Source organism: Canis lupus, chromosome 7 (assembly GCF_011100685.1).
Source record: "Canis lupus familiaris isolate Mischka breed German Shepherd chromosome 7, alternate assembly UU_Cfam_GSD_1.0, whole genome shotgun sequence".
Taxonomy (NCBI): domain Eukaryota; kingdom Metazoa; phylum Chordata; class Mammalia; order Carnivora; family Canidae; genus Canis; species Canis lupus.
Window position 1 is genome coordinate 67,397,138 of NC_049228.1, and position 25,552 is coordinate 67,422,689.

The window sequence follows — 25,552 nt, forward strand, 5'->3', positions numbered from 1 at the left end:
TCTCTGAAAGACGAATCTCATAAACAACAGCTTCAAGGACGACAGTGAGATTTTAGCAATCCGATTAAACAGTGCACCCCAAGGTGCAAGGGACTATTAGGAGCCTCCATCCTTTCTAAAACTTCCTGGTGTATTTGTACTTCACAAGAGGTCTGTCATCTTAATTAAGTTTCATAGAAGTAAACTAAATTCAGGTGAAGCAAAAGGACGTTCCCTCAGTCTTTCTGAAGAAGCAAACATCTGGTCCTACCTTAGAGATTTTTAGGTGCTTGAGGGCAGGTCTTTGCTTCGTTCAGTCTTCTTCTGACACTAGACACTCTCTGACCTCCTCCTCCCCAGAGCCAGCTCCAATTTGTCTTCATCCTTCTCAGACCTCGCCACTGCTGTCTTTTCCTTCTCCTGGATCTGAGTCTGTGCTGTAACTGTTCGATGTGGGGTCTGAGCCTCTGCCTTCTCTGAATTCAACTTTAGAAAATGTTCTTTGTCCATACAGAGGCAACTTTGGGGAGAGGCCTGCCAGATCGTGAGCTAAGGTAAGGTTTAAGACAATAGCCTGGGGGCGCCTGGGTGGCTCAGTCTGCCTTCCACTCAGGTCATGATCTCAGGGTCCTGGGGTCGGGCCCTGTGTTGGGCTCCCTGCTTAGTGGGCCTGCTTCTCCCTCTGGGCTCCCTCTGCTTATACTCTCCCTGTCAAATAAATATTTTTTTTAAAAAGACAATACCCTGAGTACCATGCACATCATAAGCACACAAAAACACCTTACTCTTCTCAAATATTTGTTGAGCTGAGGAACTGTCCTAGGTACAGTAATGAACAAAACAGACACTATCTCTGTCCTCACTGAACTTACAACATGGTTAAGAAAAAAATCTATTTAAAAAAAGTAATTACAAGGATGCAAGGGTTCACTCACTCTCTTCTGCCTGCAATCCCTGTCCTCGAGGACTAAATCAGATGACTGCATATCCCCAATGTCAAAACCTGCAGCACACGCTGCTACCTCCAGTTCTCCCCAGACCTGGGTCTTTCCCCTCCTCGTCCTTCCTTCTAGCACCCTGGAACTTCTTCAGCTATCTCCAACTGTGGGTGTACCAAAATCCACCCAAGTGCTCGGCAAAGGGAAAAAACAACAAAGACTTTCAGTTTATCAAAATCCACCTTTTCTAGGTATTTGCAATTAAAATAGAAATAAAAGTGAATATTCTTTTTTTTCTTCTTTACTTCATTCTAAATGCTGACTTATTACCAATTTTGAAAGTGAAATTAACTATTTACGGAGGCAGAGAGGGAAGGAATTAATTTAATAATATCCGGGATCCCTGGGTGGTGCAGCGGTTTGGCGCCTGCCTTTGGCCCAGGGCGCGATCCTGGAGACCCGGGATCGAGTCCCACATCGGGCTCCTGGTTCATGGAGCCTGCTTCTCCCTCTGCCTATGTCTCTGCCTCTCTCTCTCTCTCTCTCTCTCTGTGACTATCATAAATAAATAAATAAAATATTTTAAAAATAATAATAATTTAATAATATCCCACCTGGGAAAAGGACCAGCTCACAAGCTTTGAAAATATAAGTATTCCCACTTTACATAACCACAATCTCAGAGGAAGGAAAAAAGCCCCCAAAGCACAGAAGACCTGGAACTTTTTTCTTTTCTTTTTTTTTTTTTGGTGGATTCTAATACTTGTTCATTAACTTGAGAAGGTAAGAAAGTCATAGCTCCCAGTAGGCCATCTTCTCAATAAAACATGGCTAAAGTGATTTTTTTCCTTTGTTGATGACTAGATTTATGTTTTCATGCAATGTGTCTTTCATTAACATGAGAAGAAAAATTTCATAATATGATCAACACAAACAGATCATTGAATTGAAAGAAACTGTAAATTTTCTTGCGATTATTAATGGAAATATTATGCTTTTTATTAAATTTGCAGACATGTGTATTTGAATAATTACCCACTGATTTTATGAAGCTAGAGGGACCAGAATCTTCCATGATTGAGTGTAGAAATCTAGAATAAGTTCAAATCCAGAATGAGTCCAAAATACATAAGCTTAGAAAATGCTTCAATAGCTCCAAAGTTACACGAAAGGAACATATAACCAAATGGAAAACCAATAATCATGAGAGCACTAATATTTTCAACAAAATGAATAAGAAGAGAGTTTTCCATCTGCCAGTTTTGCCAACTAACTTTTGTATCAGGGAACTGGGAAAATATATCTAAAGAGGAGGTACCAAAATATTTATTCTGAATTGTTGAAGTAAGTAAAAGAAAAAGTAAAAGTAGTATCATGTACTTAAAATCAACTGTAGGGCCAGAGTAAAGCTTTGGATGACATTACAGATACGAACCCATAACACTGCATAGCCTAAAATGTCTTCAAAATCATCTACTCTAACCTCTTCATTTTGCAGAAGAGCTTATTTGAGGCCCAAAGAGTTTACATCATTTTGCAAAATTCACATAGTTAGTTAATATGTAAGAAAAAAAAAAAGACTACAATTCTGATCTCCATTCCTCCAATTCAGAACTCTTCAAGTACCCAGTCATGCACTCACACACACATGCATACACACATGGAGGGTGTGTGTGTCTGTGTGTGTGTAGACAGGATGGAGTAAGGGTGGTAGAGACTGAGAGCTCAAATGAAGTACTGAATTCAGTAATTTTCAAAAAAGTCTAATTTTCTATTTTTTTTCTCAGCAATGAGCATTTGCAGAATACCTTCTAAATGTCAGGCATTTTGCTAAGTACTTCACTTACATGAAATAATCATCCTAATGCCCCTGTAACATAGGTAGTTTTGTTACCCCTCTTTCCATAAAAAACAAACAAAAGACTTAGATGGTGTAAGTTTATGAGTTTAAGATCACTTGGGCTCCCTGAAATCCTTATTCACAGTCTTCACTGTTTATAGGAGGTCCATTTTGGTCTATCAAAAGTGCAACAAATAGTGAAGGCTTCCAAATCAAATTATTGTTACACACTATCGGCATTGCATTTTAAACAAGCATATAGCTGCTGTTAATAAGCAGAGTGGATTCACATGGCAGCAGTTTAGAAACAGCTGTGATCAGTGGTGTGTATACCATATGGAGACGGAAATTACCTTCCAACCTTCTTTCACGGGTTTATATCAAACAGATTCTTACACCTCATCCTGAACCTTTTCTGTGGGGCAAAGGAAAGGGATTCTGTATATGCCCTCTTAACTTGCACAGACGGGAAGGGCGAGCATATAGGAGAGTCCCAACCTTATCCGGAAACCACTGAAGTTTTGCCAATACTGAACTTAGAACAATACTGGAGACAGAAAGAAGAGGCGGCTCACATTCCATCTGGCATGTGGTGCCCTCTATTGTGCCTTTTGAAATTCTGCTGGTGGGTGGGGAACAATTTGTAGGGTTGGCTGATATTTTTCTTTTATGCAAATGTAACAACGTTGGAAAACTCTTGTCTGCTTCTCGTTAAATTTGAAATTCCCAAAGGCAAAGCCTAAGTCTCCCTTCTTTACTGTGCATGGTGCCCAACACATAATGGATAGTTAATAAATGTCACATCATTTTCATATTGCATTGACTAAGAATGACATCTTCCCATGAATCTTGCTTGCTTTAACTTCTCAGCAAATCTCACAAAGTGCATATATTTTCTAAGAAAAGAACACTGTGTAAGGCCTATCTTTCTTGCCTGAATCTCTTTCCCAAACTCTCACTAATGTTTTATGTTTCACTTGCCTTTTCATAGGGCAAAGGGACAAACCCACCCCACCCCACCCCCATCCCAGTTTCCCAACTGTTTTACTCTTTTTCCACTCTCACAGACTTGCAGAATTTATTCACGAATCTCTGACATCCAGTTCATATCACTTCCACCACAAATGGCAGCTCTCTAGTCTACCTTTACTCTGAGTCTTTTGGGGGACCCTTTGATGAGGCTTATGAACTAGATTTTACAAGTATGCAGATTTTTTAAAGCATTTTTGGTTTTCATAAAGATTATTATACCTCTTATTTTCTGGGAAATTGAAAAAATGAATTATAAATGTTGATGATTAAAAAAAATAAAAATAAAAAAAAAAAAAAAAAAAAATAAATGTTGATGATTAATAGTCAGGAAAAGGACCTTGTTTTTATTCATCTCTGTACTGCAATTCACAGCACATGGAGGGCAGTCAGTGAATATTCGTCAGAATGAGAAGTACTCCCAACTCCCCTCCATTATTTGAAAAACGATTCAACGGTAAGACTTCTAGATAAAACATGAGGTAATCACTACATCTTCATATTCTTCATCAATGGTCCCAGTAATGTACTAAATATGAGCTATCATGAGGATTTACTCTTACAAGTACAAAATGAAATAGAGCCCAAAGGGGAAGAATATGCATCTCTCTCACTTATGCTGCTGTGAATGCCTGAGCTTAGATTGAAGACTCAATCTAAAATGTCAACAATAATTTTACTTCTGCATTTTCCTGCTTCACAGAACAAGAAGAACGTGACAGAAAGGTTATTTCAAATATCAGAGAATAGAGGCATCTTTAGGCATTTGGAATAAGAATGTAGTCTAAATTTCTGCCAGAACTTTTGCAGACTTCTAGTTCCAATCTCCTGTTTTCCTGACAACTCTCTAGTCCTTCATCTTTTCAGTGTGTGAAAGAAATTGATCTATGTATGGAAATATTTATACCAATAAAAAAAAAAACTATCCTAGCATATGAAAAGAGAAGCTTGTTTCAATCAGGGCCAAATGTCAGCTTTCAAAAACTTATAAAAAGGATAAAAATGAAAAACATCGGAAGAAGCATAAAGTGTTTATAGTTATGGCTCAGAACAGGAGACCAATTTCACAATGTTTCCTGTGGCAAGAGTTGTATTCCCTAAGAATACAATATGAGAGTTGTATTCCTGAAAGTTCAGCACCTTGTAGCTCCATTTATAACATAATTATAAATCACTTAAAAGTAAACTTGTAATTACTTTGTGAATAAACTGAATTTTTAAATGTGTTATACAAAATATGATAATTCTGTAAGTGGAACAAAGTAATAATGGATCAGATTATAACAAAATCATGTTGTTATTTAATAATAATCATTGTCTAAATTAACATTAAATTATAAAAGTAATCATATTATATATTATAGTTACAATATGATGTTAGATATTATGAATATTAAGTTACACATGATAATAGTGGTCCTCACTATACATTTTACCCCAAAGGGGTAGCCCAAGCCAAGCAGAGCCAGTCCATTCCTTTTGCCCTTAGCTGATTTAGGAAGAGACTGTGACTCAGTGTTGGCCAATTACATGTGACAGGGTCTACTAAAGGCCTGGCATAGTTTCCTTGCTTCCAAAAAGACAAAGACTCCTTCACCCACCTGGAACTGCTACAGCCACCTTGTGACCATTCCTGTCACTTTTCACAGTACATACTTTTAATGTAGTTCCCGTTCACCTGCGAGGCACTGCTCTAAGTGTTAACTCATTCAGACTTCCTTCAGGAAGATACTCAGTTACCCCATCTTTTGATGGGAACAATGAGGTGCTGAGAGGTCAACCTGTCCAAGGCTCTCTCTCCACTAAGTGGTAAAGCTGGAAATTAAACCCAGAGTCCATTCTCTCAGCCAGGAGGATGCTATGGCACCTCTCTGTGAAAGCTGCTCTTAGCCCCCAGTGTGTGTTACTTTCCTTAAACTACATTCTTTGCTGGTGGCCACCAAGTCTTTAATTATTTTATAAAAGACCTGCAAGAAAATCAACTCCTTTGTTACTCCCTGAACAAAGTATGGCACTGGTGCAGAGGAGTCAGGGCCGGGAGGTTTTGATGCGGGGAGGACAGAGGAAGGGAAGGATCAGAGAGCATGAGGCCTATCAAGCCTCATAAAGGGAGGGCTGAGGCAACATGAACACAGGGATGATGGTGCCAGGGGGAGGGAGGAAGTGGGGGAGGTGAAAGGAAGGGGGGAGGGCTTAGAGTTGTCAACCATTTAATGGCAGCAACAGTTCAGGGCAGACCTGCCATATACCTGCCCCCCCCCTTATATTATTCATGATTTCATAATTCATATGCCCAGCAAGGAAGGTTTTCTTGCTATTCTCATTTCACAGATCAACAAAGTGATGCTTGGAAAATTTGAATGATTTGCTGGCGAGAGGCAAAGTCAGCATGTGAATCTGTCAGAATCTAAAGCCCGCCAGCATCCTGAGGAGTAAGGGCACCAGCAAGGAACACGAGGGAAGAGAGGAGCCCCTCTAGTTCACAACTTTGCTGAGGACCATGTCTTCCCTCAAAACTCATGACTCTCAGACATTGTTCCTTTTCCCAAGGGGCCTCCAAAGGAACAACTTGAGTCTTTCAAGGAAAGTTTCAGAGTTCATCTGTTTTCAGTTACTTGAAGTTGCTACCAAAAGGAATCACTCTTTCCCACCCTACCCCGACCAACCAAGCACTGGAAGCAACCTAATGCCTTCATGCTGTCTGAGCAGAAAAATGGCTGAGTAGATTTTTTCCCCCTTAATTTTTTCTAAAAATAAAAACAAACCACATTCAGCTTCAACCCAATTGTAGGAAAAACAAATTATTCTCCCTCCCCACACTCTTACCAGGATTCATAAGTGAATACAAACCAGGGAAGGGTGGGGAGGAATTCTACTTTAAATGGTTGAAAAATACAAGGTTTGAATCTTCAATCTATACACACTATGAATCAGGAAACATAAGTCCGCATATAAACAGCTGCTGGCTGAATCCACATACACCTATGATCATTTGTTTTCCCACCAAAATCTTGAGATGCACCAAGAATGGGTGTCTCTGTGTGCTTCTCAGCTGTGAATGGAGTGGAAAGGTCATTGGGGACTGGCATCAGGTTGGATTCCAATGTTGGCCATGCCACTCAGCTTTGTGGGTTTCTATCCTCCTCACTTGCAGACTGCAGGTAATTCCCTTCAAGGCACTCCTGAGAGACTTAAATGAACTAATGAGTGGAAAACTGCCCAGCACATTGTAGTTACCCGAAAAACAATTCTCAATGGCTTCTTTTATAAGAAAATAGTTTTAAAAAAATCATAATCACATGAGAACACCATGTGGAACAATTTTTTATTTCCACTGACGAGCAAGAAAGACTAGGCAGGGAGGCCCTGGCCTACCAAGTGAGTTCTCGATGGGAGCAGAAGTGAAAACCTGGACACACACTGTTGGCAAGACAGGTTGTGAACATTAATGGTAAAAATGAGGAAATCTGCTTAGATTATTTAAAAGAAAAGTGACAGCCACCAAACTCCTTTCCTCAGGTCTCAGGAACATCATGTATCTGACTGGAAGCAGAGGGTAGGGGGGCCGTGGAAGCTAGTCTACAAACCCCCTTCAAGGTGATTCTGACTGAGAATCTCTTCTGTGTCTACTTCTCCACAAGCCATATGACACCAAATTCTTATAAAATCAGAAATATCAACTTCACTAGGATTTACAAAGCCACATAAAACCCTGTCAGTAAGTGATGCAAATGGCTTGAACATTTCCAAGAATCCCATAGGGATCCTCAGACTCTTGTTTCCTGCCCTAACTAGTTTCTCTGAACAGGGTCAGTCCTTTGCCTGATCTAATACCATTTCTGTTCAAGGATGCCTGGAAAAGGTGCTACTGAAAGGCCAGTCCCATGCTGAATTTACTCAATCCTTCCCTACAGGAAATGACGGAAATTCCTGGCATTCTTATCAGGGAAAGGGGTGAGCTCTGTTGGTGTCAGTCTTGAAAGGCCCTGGTGGGAGGGATATGGGGATCCCTTCTTTGCTGTTGGAGGTGGATGACTTCAAAGCAAGGCCTTCTCCAAACCCTAACATGAAGCCAGGCTTCTAGAAGAGTCCTGCGAGAGGAGAAACAGGCTGTCTGTTCCCTGTGCCCAAACAATGAGAAGTGGGGGCATCCAAAGTGACTATTCTGCGGCATTCCCCAAAGACAGTTTGGTATTCTCTTGGCAAACTCTTTCAATCCTCTGCACTGAAATCAGAAACTCACCATGTACCTCAGACATAACTCTTCTTTCTGGCTGTTTGAGCATATATGCATCATGCTTTTTCAGAAGTCTATGTGGCCTTTCACACTTTTAGACATTTAGTTCCTCTAAAACTCTTGACAAGAAGTGGCTCAGTGATTTAACTGGAGTCACTGAGGTTTTATGTCTAATGTCTGTAGGGGATGGGTTCAGAGGATGGTGAAGGTAAGGAGTAAGGTAGGGGCTGTTCTGGAGCAGGGCTGGACTCTATATCAATTTCTCAGGCTGCTTGCATGTATCCAGCACTGTTCAGATACTCCTGCTCATGTGAAATTATCATTCAAGGTGAACAAAACTATGAAAGGGTACGTACACTTTGGTGAACATACTTAGGAAAAAGGTATCTAATACCCCTTTTGGGACTGTAACCCTTACATAATTTTTCAGTGATCTTCTCAGAATTTTCCCACTTAGTTTTTACAAAAGACTTGAATTTTTCCCCACAGAGAATGTTTCCTTTAACTCTTCATTATTGTTTCACAATTTGCAATTTTTCAGATCTTTGTCTCTCATAGCTATTAATAACTCCCATAGTTGAGTCCCAAGGAAGCAATTTTGTCACAGTTTTGTCAAATACAAATAACAAATGCTTCCAGCTGCTCCCAGTTGGTCACTTGCAACCCTTAAGTCTACCCATGGTTTTCTCTTGCTCCTCCATCATTCCAGCTTTGGACATCCTATTATTATACCAGATCAGATTCCAAAGAGAACTCAAGACAACCCAGTGCAACCAAGGAAACAAAGTTGGTCTAGGTGCCCTTCTGCCCCAGCACAGAAAGAAGGCAAAGCAGGCTCTTGAGGGAGGGCTCAAGACATCTGGCATGGTGTTCACCATGAGATGCCCACACCATCTACCTGGGTGCTGGGGCACAGAGCTGCTGTCCCCAGGTCTTCTAGCCTTTCATAGTTTTTTGCACTAAAACAAGAGGTAGGATAGAACAAGAATTCATGAGGCTGCTGGAAATTAGAAGGTTCTAGGGGCCTACTAACTCCTAGGCTCTATGTTCAAGCAGCAGGACCAGAAGGTCCAAGAAAGATCCCAATATTAGAATAATGGTCAACACTTATGGGATGCTCACAGTGTGCAAGGCACTGTGCTAACCCAGCATCACATTTAATTCCACAACAACTTCGTGGAACTAGCCTATTAAGACCCAAACTTTAAAAAAAAAAAAAAAAAAAAAAGACCCAAACTTTACAAGTGAGGAAGTAGGCTTTGCAAAATTCACCTGAGGTCACACAGTTGGTGAGTTTGGGAACTCAGATATAAATCCATACACCTGGTTCCCATGCCCATACACATAACCACTGCCCCCACCTCCAAGAAAGACAAAAAAGCAGCCATCAAACAGGAAAGATAACACCTGGCCTGCTGTCCTCATAGAGTTGTTGTGAAGGAAAAATATGTTTGTAAATCCTTTGGGAAGATAAATATGACACACAAATGTGAGCTGGATTTGCTATGATCTAGAACTACACAAGTTCTGGAACTCACCCCTCTTCCCACACTTCTCCCCTTCTCCTATGGAATTCTGATGCACTTATCCCTTGGAACTGAAATGACATTCTTCATTCCCTCTACTCTATATCATTTTCATGAAGAAAAATTTAAGAAAACATAACTTGAATACATTTATGTTAATCATATGACTAATCGGAAAGTTTCAGAAGACATTCTTGGCTCCATTTACCATAAATTCCAAAATGCATAAATTTATATTTATCCCTTATAATAGGAATTAATTCGCCTTCCTTTTCTGCTCACTATAATAATAAAGGATGCTAGAGCCATATGTGATATTTTCAAAGAAAACAATTACTGAGAAATATGTAGAAAAATATCACTGTAGTGTATATGGTATTCTATGTACAGAAAGTAAAAATCAATATACAGGTGCCTCCTGTTCCAGGGAATGAATGTTGCCAAACTGTAACTATGGTTACATCCCAAATTAATTAGCTCTGCATACTAAGACCAAGAAATGCTAGCCCTGAGAGCCTGATTAAAGCTTGAATATACTTACTTCATTAACCTTTCAAAGTTTCCCCTCATGGAAGCTTCTGTCAGAGAAGCAAATAAATGGCAAACCCATCAGGTTTAAGTCTGTCTCTCCCCTAGACACCTGCACAGAATTTTGGGAAAGGGGCTAACTTCATGTAGCATATGCTTCTGAATAAGTACCTACAAATATCTTTGGAAACAAACCACCAGGTTTGTTTTTGCTAGAACAGTGAGTGACCCCTTTGCCTTGTGAATAATGAACCTCTGGTCCATCTGTAGTCTAAATTCAGTTATGCAAATCATAAACAAGATATACCTAAAATTAGACAAAAACTAAACCCTTTATGTTACCCAGTCTACTTCTGCAAAAATAAAAGCCGACAATATTACCACGTTGAGAAGTAAATCACACCCTGACATCTCTTCAGGAATGAGGTTTCAGACTGTCACACTTTGATATTTGGCAGGGGCCATACCAAAATGTCTGAAGAGTGATAACAGCCTCTAATCTCGGGAGCAGGATAATAGCACCTTTGCTTGTAGGGTGTTGCACTTTCAAACCACTTGTCTACCTGGTATCTCTCTTAGTATCAACCACAGGCCTGTAAGGTAGACTTATCCCCCTTGGCGGGTGTCACTCTGCTTACTAGGCAAATGCAGCATCTGAGGCCCATGGAGCTTAAGTGACTGTTTTCAACTCAATAGAGTAAGTAGGGGCAAGTCCTACCAGGCTGGATGCCTCTCACTCACACCACCATACACTGACTTTGTCTTCCTTTAATGGTTAAGGTTTAACCATACCTGAAGGAATGGGTTCTTGGGTTCTGCTGCATTCAGTGACTAGCTTTGGCTACTCCTTAGGAACTGAAAACTCATTTACCTTCAATAATATTAGATCCAGAGTCCTAGGGCCTGCAAAAATGAATTTTTTTTGGGGGGGGGGGGCAGCCCACTTTAGGGTGTTAGAACTGCACTCTAGAGTTCTAGACTCTTCTAGGATTCAGAAGTTGAGAAATCACCTCAACCTCATTGTGGGCACCTTCCTCAAGATTAGGTTTGCCTAAGGGGTAAAGGACCCAGCATCCAACCACAGCTCCACCTAACTTGGTTGAACAAGGCCTTTATTTGTGCCTCGCCTTACCTAACTATAAAATTAAAGGCTTATTTAAATCACCTCAAAGGCTCTTGAATCTCCAAAATTCTACTCTACTCCTATGCTAGACATCCATCACTTTGCCTAAAAGCCAAATCCAAGAATTCTCAACACTGGGACACCTCTTTTTTCATAGCCTTTTCCAAGATGTTCCATGTTAATTTCATCCCCACTGTCTACTCACCACTTGCTCTCACTCTCACCCTGCCCCTCTGCAGTATTAGTAAGCTGTTATCATGTGTCCTCTAAGTCATTGGTTTGTGATTTCCATACACAATTTAGCCATCACAAATTAAATCTTTCAGCAACTTATTATTTTTGTGTATTTTTCACCAAATCCCCACCCATCTAGCTAGTTACATGGTCATGAAATTTTAAATAAAATTTTTCTCAAGGTCACTCTTTTTAAAGAAATCTTTCCTCATGGTTCTTATTTCTACTAATGTCCAAGTAAATATTTGAGGGGTGCCTGAGTGGCTCAGTAGGTTAAGCATCTGCCTTCTGCTCAGGTCATGATCCTGGGGTCCTAGGATCCAGCCCCAAGTAGAGCTCCCTGCTCAGTGTGAAGACTGCTTCTCCCTTTGCCCTCATCCAACTCATTCTCTCTCTCTCAAATAAATAGAATCTTTTAAAAAACAAATGTTTGAAATCCGCTGATTTCCAAAATAGACAGGTATGTCAACATTGATTTTTGCCTTATTTTTACAAGTTTGATCTTCCTCTTATTTCTACCTTTTCATTTTTGTTTTCCTTTCCTTTATAATTCCTGGGTTCACTCTTACTACCACCTTCAGTGAGCCCACCACAGCAAAGCAGAACAACACAGGGCACCAATTCCAAAACACGTAATGTGCAGATAAAGAACAGTAGTGTGGAGGGGGAGAGAAGGTACTGAGAAGGTAGCCAGCATATGAATGGAGGAGCTATCGGCTTGGTGCCACTGCATTCCCCTTGTAAAGCCCTATTTTTTCACAGAAAGAAATGTAGAAGTGTATACCCAGAAGGAAAAATGTTAAAGCAACGAGGGAACCAGAGCAGCTGGGGACTGTTAACTTTAATCAAAGTCCAGCCAGGAGTTGTGTTATTTTTTTTTTTTTTTTAAGTAACAGGAAGTAGATTCATTCACTTTTATTCCCTCTCTCTCTCTCTCTCTCACACACACACACACACACACACACACACGCACGCATTCACTCATTCTTTCTTCTCTATCCTTCATTTCCACTTGCCAAGACACAGAAACAAGCTGGACAGAAAACCCCAGTTCCCTTGAACTATCTTTGGAACTTTGCAGTGTTCACTGTCAGTTCAAAACCGAACTGCAGGGCATGAGAAGCATGATCAAAGAGCGACAAGCCTAGGAGACAGAAGACTGTGTTTTAGTTCCCTTATGGCTGCTGCAACAGATTTCCACAAATGTGGTGGCTTAAAACAACACAAATCTGTTCTCTCACAGTTTGAGGGGCCAGAAGTCTGAAATCAACTCCAGTTGGCTGAAATCAAGATGTTGGCAGGGCTGTGCTCACTCTGGAGGCTCTGACCAGAAAATCCACTTCCTTGCCTTTTTCAGCTTCTAGTGACCACCTGTATTCCTTGGCTTGCGGCCCCTTCCTCCATCTTCAGAGCACATCATTCCAGTCGGCTTCAACCAGCACACCACCTTCTCCTCTCAGTTGTCAAATAACCCTCTCCCTGCCTCCCATGAGAACACGCTGACAGGGCTTAGAGTCCACCCAGATAACCCAGGATACTCTCCTCATCTCAAGATCTTCAATTTAATCACATATGCAAAGCACCTTTTGCCATATAAGGTAACATTCAAGTTCCAGTGATTAGGACACGAATCTCTCTGTGGGCCACTATCTAGCCTACCACAGGGCACCTGTGTCTAGCTGGGTTCCTGGAGAAAGTCTTCCTCTCATTTATCCATTAAGTTATGAACAAGAGGCTTGAGATAAAAGGGCAAAGATGTTTTCCAAATATCAAAATAGAGAAGTCTTGTGTATTTTTGCTCCTGTCTTGTCACAGATTTGCCTTGCCTATTAAACCATTCTGTTTGCATCCAGTGAACCCAATGAGCATCCCACTACTTCTTGTGCCCGGGCACAGCTCCTGTTCCATTACCCTTAGTGTTTTAAGAAATCATCACCTGTTACACAGAAACTCAATTTCCAACCATAACTGGGCCTCAGAACCACACATATCTGTGTGTGCTGAAGGTCCAGTAATGGCCTGTTATCACATCTCAATCAAGCAGAGAGAAGGAAAAGAGCTTTTCTAGAACTCACCAAACCTCTTGTAACCGAAGGACTGCACCTCCTCCTCCTCTGCAAAGTCGTCTGTGGGAGAAGAAAAGACACAGTGTTAACCCTGTGAGGCCCAGAAGCTCAGGGTCAGTGAGGGATTCGACAGCTGTGATCTCCACCTGCTCTACCCTCCCCTTTGCCCACACTGGTCCTTCTGCTCCTGGAACATGTCATGCTTCCTGAGAAAGACCATAGTCCCTGCACTGGCTGTTCCCTCTGACTGGAATGCTCTTCCTCCTGTTCTTGAGGAGACTCCTGCTAATTCAGGTCTCAGTTGCAGATGCCTTTCTGGACCACAACCTGGACATTCCCTGTTACCCCATCGTATTTTAATATTACTCTCCAATACCATCCTTGTGTGTGTGTGTGTGATGTGTGGTCATGCATTGTCTGAGCACACACTTTTTCTGTTTTGTTTCCTGAGAGAATCCCCTGTGCCTGGAATGGTGCCTGCCACAAAGCAGGGGTGAAATAAATCCTGTTGAATGATAACTGGATAACCAGCTGTCCACAGGGTTATATTACCTTCACATACCTGAGCCTAAATCCCTCTCTCTCAGGTCCCAGGTTTGGGCTCATGTATTCCACTAAATGTGGCATCTCAGGAGCCCAGCATGGCTTCTGCAGTTGACAACCATAATCCTTCCCCACTCCCTTTCCATTGGATAACTGGGACCCACAGATGGTTTCCCAGTAAATACATTTTTGAAAAACAGCCTTGTGGGAATTCCTAAATGTAGGCCCTCCTAGACACAAAAGAAATAGGTCAGCAAAGCCTTCTACCAAGAGGTCTAAATCCACCAACCCCCTCCCCGCAAGATAAATGCGATGTGATTCTTTACCACATTGATAAAGAACCTATTTTACAGTCTGCCAGGTGTGGGGCTGGTGATTTCTTGTGCAACTTCTGATCACAAGTAAAAGTGTCGAAACTAGGCCTTTCCAGGGAGCCCTAATCAGTTAACCTCGAGCTGGTCACCATTACCGCATCAGCACTCAGCTCTCTCCCCATGTGCAGTTCAGTACAAAAGCACTTGTTTGGCACTCACTCTGGACCAGAGATTGCCAGGCAGTGGGCTTCAGAAATGAGTGAGACATGGTCCCTTCGTTCAAAGAGTTGACAGGCTTTCAAAGAAGGAAGGGAGGCAAGGAGAGGAAAATAAAGCCTCCGTGATCATCTTTTTCAGACCCCAAATGGGATGCAGGACCTGGATATATCTGAACCATGGAAAAACTCAACAGGCATGATATCTATAACAAAGGTAGACCTTGGAGGACTAGATCGTTATGAAGTGCTAGGAGTACACTAGTGAGTGAGCAATTACTTTCAGCAGAGAATGGGGAAGTGTGATAGCTCTGTATTTCTCCATTGTTTCCTCATTCGAAAAACAGGGCAGGGATCTTTCTGGGAGTGTAGGAGGCCAGGCCTTCACAATTAGAGCAGTCTCTTATGTCAAAGATTAAGGCTTTGGTCCTTTCTACATGGAACAACATGCTTACGACCCAGACAACAGTACCTTTCTCAGTCCCTCGGTGACTGGTTCGTTCCACAAACACATATTAAGCTCCTCTGTGCCAGCTTTCCTAAGTAATCCTATCACATTAGGGGCTGAGAAGCTTGGTCTAGTCTCAGTTAATGAGAAACCCTTATCTGCTGCTTCAGCTTAGAAATCCATGCACTTACTTATTATCCATTCATTCAATAAATACACATTTAAAGGCTAGTGGAGTGGATGCAACATGGACAGGGGTAATGGTGCCACCCAGACACCAGCTTCCCTGCCAGCTCCAGCCTCTCCACCACCACCCACATCTGCAGAAGGAACTATTCACACACACACACACACACACACACACACACACACGCACGCCGTGAACCAAGGAGGCATCACCAAGGATCCCACAGTGGAAATAAGAGTGGTTTGTGTTAAGCTGATGGCAAACAGCTTACAATTTCCCCCTTAGACATTTCTGTTCTCCCCCCAAAAGCTCCTTTTCAGCAGGCCTACCATTAGTTTGTTTGTTTGTTTTCTTTTTCCTTTCTGATCTTTTTCCCATGCAGCATTTAGTCTAACTGACTCCTGTCTCCTTCCTGAAATTTCCCTGGGAACTTCAAATGTCTCATATTTTTGTTATTAAAGCAATTCAGCTCTGTCTCTAAATTAACATACTCAAACCCATCAGAGAACAAAGGCCTTCCAGGTGACCCTAGTAAGACTTGAGGATCTCCTGCTTCTTGTTTTAAGCCTCATCCCAAAAGGATCAGGATTCTTACAGCGGCTGCTGAAAGAATATGAACTTTTGTCTCCTCCAACTCTACAACTAGAAAATCATGAGCCCTGAGGGGTATAAGTAACATCTCCCTCGGATGATCAGGGAAGGTGTCAACAGAGAAGTATCTTAAATGAATCTTAATGTTTTTCCTCTGGAGGACAAAAGAGAATTTGGGAAACATGGCATACTATAGCCCTTTCTTGGCAATTTAAAATGGTTTCTGAACTCTCAGAGATCTGAGAAGGACTCATAGAAAGAGGAAAAAAAACGGGTGCTTGGGTGGCTCAGTGGTTGAGCATCTGCCTTTGGCTCAGGGCATGATCCCTGGATCCTGGGATCGAGTCCCACATCAGGTTCTCCGCAGGGAGCCTGCTTCTCCCTCTGCCTATGTCACTGCCTCTGTGTGTGTGTCTCATGAATAAATAAATAATATCTTAAAAAAAGAAAGAGAAAAAAAAAACTTGCTTAACTTTGTTTTACTCCATGTTTTCACCAGTTGACCTTATAATTCTCTTCTCCTATCCTTGAAAGCAGGGGGAAGTTGGTCAGGTAACACTTGCCTACCATTCACTTGTGCAGCTGGCCCCCAGACCCCACTGCCACGTTCTCCCAGCTGCGCAGCCAACAAACAGACCATTCAAGCTGGTAATGGAGCCAGAGGAAGAGAAAGAGGCCAGGGCCGATGGTTCTGTGGGGACAACCCATATTAGGCTACACGAGCCCCAGGACCGAAGAGGAGAGGTGCTCCTAATTTAGAACATTTTAGAAGGCAAAAGACTACAGTTTGGCCCACCATGGCAGACAGATGGGTTTGAGGACAAATAAGCCTGACATGATATGTGGTGTTGTATTCTGTTCTCAAAACCTTTCCCTCACGCCCTCACAGACCCAAGCTAAGTGCATCCCAGACCATCTTCATAGAACTGAGGGCCTGTAGACTCGATAATCTCAACAATATTCTCCCTAGAGGATATCCAGTCACCCTAGCAACTTGCCACTTTTCAAAACCTGTCTCTCATACCATCTAAGCCACACAGCTGCTACATACACCCCTACACAAGCAAGAATGTGGCTCAGATGTAAGGCCTCTAAGTTCTTACCTACAGAGGTCCTAACTTGATTCCTGCTTATGGCAGCAGTTTGCCAGCAGGGGAGACACAACTTTAACATACAAAATAATAAAACAAGTTTAAAATAATTTGAGATTTATATCTATAGGCATATACGTTCTAGGCTTCCACAGCTGTACTTCAGCATTTTTGTTTCAATATCTATGGGCTATATTGTCTTTTGCTTGCCTGGTTTTTTTAAAATAATAAATTAATTTTTTATTGGTGTTCAATGCTTGCCTGTTTTGAAATGTGATTTCTATTTATTTATTTATTCTTACCTTCCTTGGTATCTGGCACAGAACCACCCTGGCCAGAGGTTTCATGATTGAGAACGCTGAAGAGATTTCTGTTGCTGATTGATTCTTTGAGCCTCGCTATTTCAGAGTACCATGAGTTCAAGGGAAGATGCTCCAATCAATTTGAGGATCAAGTGTGTGATGCCCTGTGGTTAGAATTCACCCCTTCTTCCCCTATACTCCCTTTGTGTCCATGTGACAGCACTTGCCTCTGTCTGCCCCATATTCCAGTTCCTAGTTCTTAACGCCACCAGATAGAAAACAGGAAACTTGCCATGTTGCATCCTCAGCAACTAGTACATTGATGGCATATTATAGATGCTCAGTAGTCGTTGAAAATTAAGTTGATTAGACTTATACATGTGTCTATCTCTACTGCCAGATGATGAATTCCTGATGGAAAGAGATCAAATCTTTTTCTTTTTGAAAAAAGATGTTTGAGGAAGATAAGAGAACTAATATTTAGTTAATACTTCCTATATGTCAGGTACTTTCCATTCATTATGTTTCTGTTTTACAGATGAGAAAATTAAAGTTCAGGTCGTAACTTGACCCCAGGTCTTGCAGCTTATGAATAGACAAAGACCCAAATACGGGCAGGCCATTGACTTCCACACTATGGTGGTCACTGACCCTCCAGACCCAAGAAACCGAACCCTGGGCTAGCAGCAGAAAAGCTAAGATGCAATGCTTTACACCACAGAATCCTGGAAGGGCTAAGGAATTTGGGGCACAGGTCACTCCTGAAGGAGAATCAAGGTAAGGCTCAAATAGGAGGACAGAATGAACATACATTAAAGAAGCAGCTGACTATAACCAAAAAGATAATAAATGTTGGTGAGGATGTGCAGAAACCATAACCCTTATATGCTAGTGGTGAGAAAGCGACATGGTACAGCCACTTTAGAAAATGGTCTGGCAGTTCTTCAAAATATTAAGCAGAGAGACACTGTATGATCCAGCCATTCCACTCTAGGCACACACCCAAGAGAAATGGCAACACAGGTCCACGCAAAAACTTGCACGCAAACGTTTGTCACAGCATTAGTCATAACAGAGAAATGTAGAAACAACCTGAATGTCCACAAAACGATGAGTGGATAAATTAGCGCAGATCCATACAATGGGGGATTATTCAATGATAAAAAGGAATGAGGCACTGACACACACTATAACAGGGATGATCTTGAGAACATTTAAGTAACAGAAGCCAGTCGTGAAAGACTGCATATTGCATGACTCTATCTATGAAATTGAATGTCTACGCTAGACAAACTCATGGAGTTGGAAAGCAGGTGAAAGGTTATGAGGCTGGAGGTTTTTTGGGGGGAGGAAATGGGAGTGACTGCTAACGGGCATAGGATTTCTTTTGGGGGTGACAAAAATGTTCTAAAATTGACTGTAATGATGGTTGTCAAACCTGTGAATATACCAAAATAAAACCAAAAAACCCACTGACTTATACACTTTGAATAGTTTGTGTGATATGTGGTGGGGGGGAAGCAGCTGGACCTCCCAAGTCCCCCCACCAATCTAGGTCACTGGCCCTTCCCAACTATGGCAGAAGGTCTAAGATTTACTATTCAGAAAAGTAAAAAACCAAAAGATCTCTTGTCTAGGGGACACTGGGAATGGCCGAGATGAGGGGACTGCAGTGGAATCAGGGGAAAACAGAAAGTGTATCTACTGAATGTCCTCTCCCCCAATCAGTCAGCTGGCCTATACCCTTTAGGCCAAAGCCTGGACAGCTCTTCCTGGGAAATCTGGCCAGTTAAGAGAAAAACAAAGAATGATTCTGATTTTGGGAGGTCCCCAGTGGAATAGCCCAGCCAGTTCAGTCTCGAGTGACAGCCACAGTTCCAAAATCCCACTCAAACAGAGGGGTTCTAATTAACCTTTAATATCCTGCTCCTACAGACAAGAAGACACCAGATATCTGACACAACCTCTGATATGAAAAGACAAAAATGAAAATAAAGAAACCAGATAAAGAAATTTGGAGGAAATACGTATCATGTGACATGATAATTTTTCTTTTAAATCTACCACTAATATCCTTAGAGAGATAAGACAATGCACCCATAAAATAAGAACAGGATGATATAATTATAGAACCATAAAGAAAAAGAAGGAAAAGCTCTCAGAAATGAAATGTATGCTCACAAAAATAAAAACTTAATAGAAGGGTTGGGAAATAGAATTGAAATATTCCCAGAGTAGGGAGAAAAAAGAAAATAAATAGAAAAAAGTAAAGACAAAAAATATTCAGAGAATCAATTCAGTGGGTCCAATGTTCAATGAACAGGTGTTTCTGGTAAAAGAACAGAGGCAGAGAACCACTGGAGGAAAAATGAACGTTTTTCAGTACTGAAGGATAGCAGTCTCTAGAGCAAAAGGGCCCATTACTTCCCAGCACAAGGGAAAGAGATCTGCTCCAAGGCACACCACTACAAAATTTCAGAACACTGAGGACAAAAAGAAAATCCTACAGCTTCCAGACAGGGGAAAAGAAAAAAAAGGGAGAGAGATGTTACTTACAAGGAAAAAACAAAAAAGAATGACCTCACATCTCAACAGCAAAACTAAAAGAAAATAGATCAGTGCCTTCAAAATTCTAAGGCTAAATTATTTCCTACACAGAAATCTCTCAAATGAATGAGTAGGTAACATAAAGATCTCTTCAGACCTACAGATCCCCCCAAAACCCCTCATGCACACTTTCCTCAAGACATTATTAAAGAATGCATTCCACTAAAATTAGGAACGAACCCATAAAGATGTGTATGTGTTATCTGTATACATGCACACGTGTATACACCCTAATCTAACCCTAACCCTGAGGAGGTCAGAAGGTTCCACGGAGGATTTCTTCAAAAAGATGGAGATGAGAGAATATCTCCTACAGGTGAACATATGTGTAGAGATTTAGGAGAGTGGAAGAGACTCTGGGATGAATGATGATGTATACATGCATGGGAAGCTAACCAAACAAAATAGCAAGAGGATTATTAACTCCAGAGGAAGAGAAGTTATGCAAGAAAGAAATAAGAGTCAGCTGTGAAGAGCATTTATACCATTATAGTCATACCAACACTGAACAGATTTAATCAAGATTGTGATGTGACTATATTGGGACGATCTGCAACAGAAGGCGGAAATGAAGGGTAAAGAACTAAATCCTTATCTGCTATAAAGGGAAGTCAGTATATGATGCCTAAACTCAAAATAATGGTAGTAATAACAGGAATAAGAAGAGGAGGAAGTACCTTAAGCATGTCACTAAAGATGAGGAGCTGAGGAAGACTGTCTACATAAAGGGCTACCAACAATTCTTTCCAAATCTCTCCATGTGCAAGTCCATTTCCACTCTCTTGACTCTGGGAAGACCCTATGACTTGCTTTGGCTGATGGAATTTGCCAGAAGTGGCAGTGGGTGACCTCAGGAACCAGGCATGAGATGCCTTTCAGCTTCTGTTTTCACCCTCCTCACAGCCAGTACCATGTCAAATGTCTGACTACCATGCCAGACTGGAGGCCCCCAGAAGAGAGATCTCTGGAGGACGAGAGACAATGATGGGAAGGAAGCCATTCCAGCAGCCCCGCTGATGCCCAGCCGTAGGGCTGAGGCTGGCTGGCCTGGCCAACACCTCGGGAAGCAGAGGCCAGCCCGAATCACAGAATCTTGAATAAATAAACAACTGTTGTTTTAAGCTGCAGGGTTTGGGGATGGTTTGTTAGGCATCAGTAGATAACTGCAAGAAAGTAAATGCCAAAAGAAAATGCTAAAAATGTTCCTAAGAGGTTGCCTCCGGGTACTGGAAAATGATGAAACGAAAGTGGGCCGGGCAGGAAACTGCTGTTTTTCATAATAAATCTCATTCATAATAAATATTATTTGACTCCTTAAACTATGTACATCTCTGTCTTTGATAAAAAAAAAATAATAAAACAAACAAAACAAGGGAATGTGGGTGGAAGATAAAAGTCAGGTAGACAAAAATGAAAATGTGCATGTCTTACAGATGCTGATGACCAGGAAAAGGTCTAAAGGTCCAAGGTGCACCCTGCCTCAAAGAGCCAGCATGAAGAGTTCAGCCCGAAGCAAGAGAATACGAAGTTTGGGCTTGCAGCTTTAAATCCCTGGCACAGAGTAGGTTCTGGCAAATGCCAAATTGAACAGAACAAGTTCAGACTTTTTTAGGAGCCAGGCTGAAGGACCGTGGACAGAGGCTAGGCTGAACTCAGACTTCTTTTTCAAGCTGGGTTTGGTGATGCTGTCCACATGTGTGTCCATCGGCGCTCTGTGCTGTTTCCACCTCAATGCGGTCCCAGGTCTTGCAAAGTCATCCATCATTGTTAGAACAAAATAGTACTGTCCCATTGGTTGTTAAAATGTTTAACTGCTTCCAAACCAGCTGGTAGACATGCTCTGCTGGGAGCATTCCTGCAAGCTGTCCCCCTGAGTTCCCACCACCATCACCACCACCACCACCAATTATAGTAAGTCTGAGTGGTGAGGAAAGGAGAAAGTGCCCCTGCACCCCTGGAGCCAAATACCCAGTGCCATCTGGACCCCTGAGAACTACAGTCACCCTCCACTGGCCAGGGCTACATGGAGGTGCTTTTATGGAGTTACTAATCTGTGGGAAACATGGTCTCCACAGAGTGTCACCTGGGGTGCAGAGGACTTTGGACAACCCCTTAGACACTGCTGTACTACTGTGCTGGAGGACTCTTCTCTTAAAGCTAGATTGATGCACTGGTAAAGCTTGGGCTTTCAAATTGTTAAGACTTGAGTTTGAACACTGCCTACACCTCATTCTGGCAACATAAACTCAGGGCTGCCTCTCATTCCTCCGTAAGATGGGACCACTATTTCCTATCTCACACATTGCTGGGAGGCAAAAGTGAACCAATACGTGGGAAACACTCAGCACATACTGGGTGCTTAATAGATATATGAGGGTTCTTTTTAAGTATGGGGGGTAGAGGTGGCAACAGCAGCTACTCTGCTTTAAGGAACAAAATATGTACCACAGAACTTGAATGTTCATGAAATACAGCATAGCTTCAGGTTGGGGTAGGAGCTATTTTAATGATTGAGTTTCTTTTTTATGTTTTTATTTTTTGAGAATGAGAGAGAGCGAGCTGGGGGAGAGGGAGAGAATCCTAAGACGACTCCATGCTGAGTGCGGAGCCCAGTGCGGGCTCAATCCCACGATCCAGAGACCATGACCTGAACCAAAATCAAGAGTCAGACACACAACTGACCTAGCCACCCAGGTGCCCCAATGATTGAGTTTCAAAACAAAAACAAAAACACAACAACAAAAAAAGCTCCAGTCTGAAGTGAGCCTCTGGAGAGAACAACAGCAGGGAAGTTTGATTAGCAAGAGTAATACTTGGGGTGGGTTCACTTTGGGCTGTAGCTGACTGGCACTAAAGTATCTATTTGATACTGAAAAAGATTTATCTAATGAATTTGAGCTATAAAAACTGAAGACAGACATTCTCTAACCTTGATTTAGCCCTACGAGCCGAACTGGTGCTATCTGCCCTGACTTCTTAGCTTCATAAATATAAAACCTTATGTGGCCCCTTGCATAGTTTGCTTTGCCCTGTTGGCATTTCTGGGCCATAGTTGCTAGGTATTCTGCAAGTGAATGAGCTCAGTGCAGAGTAGTAAAACACCGAGGTTCAGGATAATTTTGATGGGGTATTAGATCTGCCTTCTAGGCCTCCTCCTACCCCATCCCAAATGGATAAAGGAATTTGTATGAATTTAAGTACTTGTAAATTATTCCAAATATTACAAAGATTTATTTTGATTACTCAGCTGCTTTTCACATCTTATGTTTTGCAACAATGGGATCACTTTTTGGTTCAATGGCATAAGTTGTTTTGTTTTGTTTTTTAAAGTCAATATTGTACACATAAAATGATCCCAATTTCTGGCACAACTTATAATTCTGAAGCTTGTAAAAACAGCAGATACTTACCTGAAGGGTAAAGAGAGATAATAATTCCTTTTTCCTTCCTTTATAGTCCAACAAAATCGAAGTGATTTTTTTTGTTACTTTTACCACTAAATTGGTAGTGGGGGCTAAATCAGATTTCCCCCAGGAGCCAACTTCAACAACTTAAAAAGAAATAAATAAGACACTTAAAACCTTGATCGCCACATCAACCATTCATGGGTAACTACAGGGGAGAGGGCATACTTCCCTTTGTTTTATGAAGGACCCCCTCATCCAATCACATTGGTCAGGTTAAGAATAAGAAAGTCCAGAGAAAAATGAATCACTGCCTCAAATTTTATAAGGGCTCTGGAAGGGCCTCACATACATGGGTCATTTGTCAAGAAAAAAGAATGCTATCCATTTCTCTGGAGGCTGACAAAAAAATAACTACTCTTTGTTACCCTTCCCCAAATAAATAACTGAATAATCTGTTTTGTTTTGAAATCATTTAACTTTAGGTTATCCAAACAATTATGCCAAAGTAATACATTATAATGAATTATAAATGATAGATCAACATTGAGCTCAGAAGACAAAGTTTGAGAAAACTTCAATTTTCTCGTACTTCCCACACTACAATGTCATACTTCAAGGTTTTGGGGTGCCCAGATGCACCATCTGCCTCTTCAGTTACAATTAGATTAATGCAATCTGAAATATGAACTCTGATTCAAGATAATGAATCAGGTTGCATTGTCCCTCAAAACAAAAACATCCCTATCTTCAGCCAGGTTGCCCTTTCCTCCTGTGTCTTCTGGCAACATTTATCTGAATCTCAAATAGGACACTTCACATTTTACCTTAGATTAGTTTATGCATAAGCCTTACCGTGCCCACCAGACTGCAAGCTCCTTGAGAACAGGCTATATACATACTAAACATTTAAATATATCTCAATAATATACTAAACTAATATTTGAATATATTTAATATTAAGAATATTTAAATATACTTAAATAACATATTAAATAAAGAACAAATGAAAGCTTAGTTAGGATTTGGTGGCCTAAACAAATAAAATGAAAATATGACATTTTAATGGGTAACCAACACTAGTAGTGAAAGACATAATCTCATACAGTTTAAAATATATATATATATATATATATATATATATATATATATATACACATACCTCTGCCCTAATTCTTCTTTAGAGACAAATCTGTTTTATGTTTTCATTCTTTGAAATCATGTTTTTACTGGATAAAACTGGACACTGGATTTGAGATACAAATCCTCCAAAATATTAGATCATTTTCAGTAGGCACCTGAATAACGGTGTTCCAGGAAAAGTAGTGCTCTTAGCAAATCAAATGTATTTACAAATATTAAATCCATTTTCTACCACTGTCGTAAATAAGAAAATTGTATGATTTTGCTAGAATTATAAACTCACTATAAACATGGGCCCCGTATTTTTAGTAGGGCTGGGTTTTTTTGTTTTGTTTTGTTTTCTTTTGTTTTCTTTTACTACATTACAATGATGACAAGAACACAAAGAGAACAGCTAGAGGTAGACCAATGTGAGCACTGTTTATACAGAGGAGCACAGCTCCTCCTATCCCTGAGGTCAGTTTTAACACATTTGTAATTTGAAAATTACTTTCTTTTCAAAGCTGAACTCTATTCTTCATGGTATATATTGTATCACTCAATTAATTTAAATGGTTCATAACTGGCAATTATATTACTGCCTGGAGGAAGCAGCAGGTTACAATTACACAGTATTAAAATAACTAAAATGAAATGAAAACTAATGAAATGAACACAGTATTAAAATAACGAAAACTAATTCTTGAGTTTTTATTACATACTAGACAGCATTCTAAACAACTGATCTATACTAACCTATTTAATCCTCTAAACAACAAACAAGCAAGCAAAACTGGAATTGGGTAGATGCCATTACTATTCCCCAGTTGACAAATGAGGAAGCCAGGCCCCCCAGGGGAGGTTAGGTAATTTGCATGTGGTTACCAGGCCCTCTGGTTTCACAGCCCATACTCCTGGCCACCACACTAAAATTATCAGGTTCAGCTCGGGGGATCACTATGTATAATTACATTTTATGAAATGTAAAATTAAAGTATGTATTATCAATTATAAAAGTGGACTATTTTGCCTGTGAATAAGTTACATAAATATCATCTAGTTTTTCTAACATTTTATTATTTTTTAAAGTTTTTTATTTATTTATTCATGAGAGACACAGAGAGAAAGAGACAGAGAGGCAGAGACACAAGCAGAGGGAGAAGCAGGCTCCATGCAGGAAGCCTGACGCGGGACTCGATCCCGGGTCTCCAGGATCAGGCCTCAGGCC

General features: G+C 41.0%; 1 protein-coding gene across 1 annotated transcript in view; it reads right to left on the reverse strand.

Moving 5' to 3' along the window:
• COLEC12 (collectin subfamily member 12) overlaps positions 1 to 25,552 on the reverse strand; it is a 180,783-nt gene that overhangs the window by 148,712 nt on the left and 6,519 nt on the right. The window contains exon 2 of the mRNA XM_038543696.1: positions 13,510 to 13,560. Within this exon, the coding sequence (XP_038399624.1) occupies positions 13,510 to 13,560 (51 nt within the window). The remainder of the gene's footprint in view (positions 1 to 13,509; positions 13,561 to 25,552) is intronic.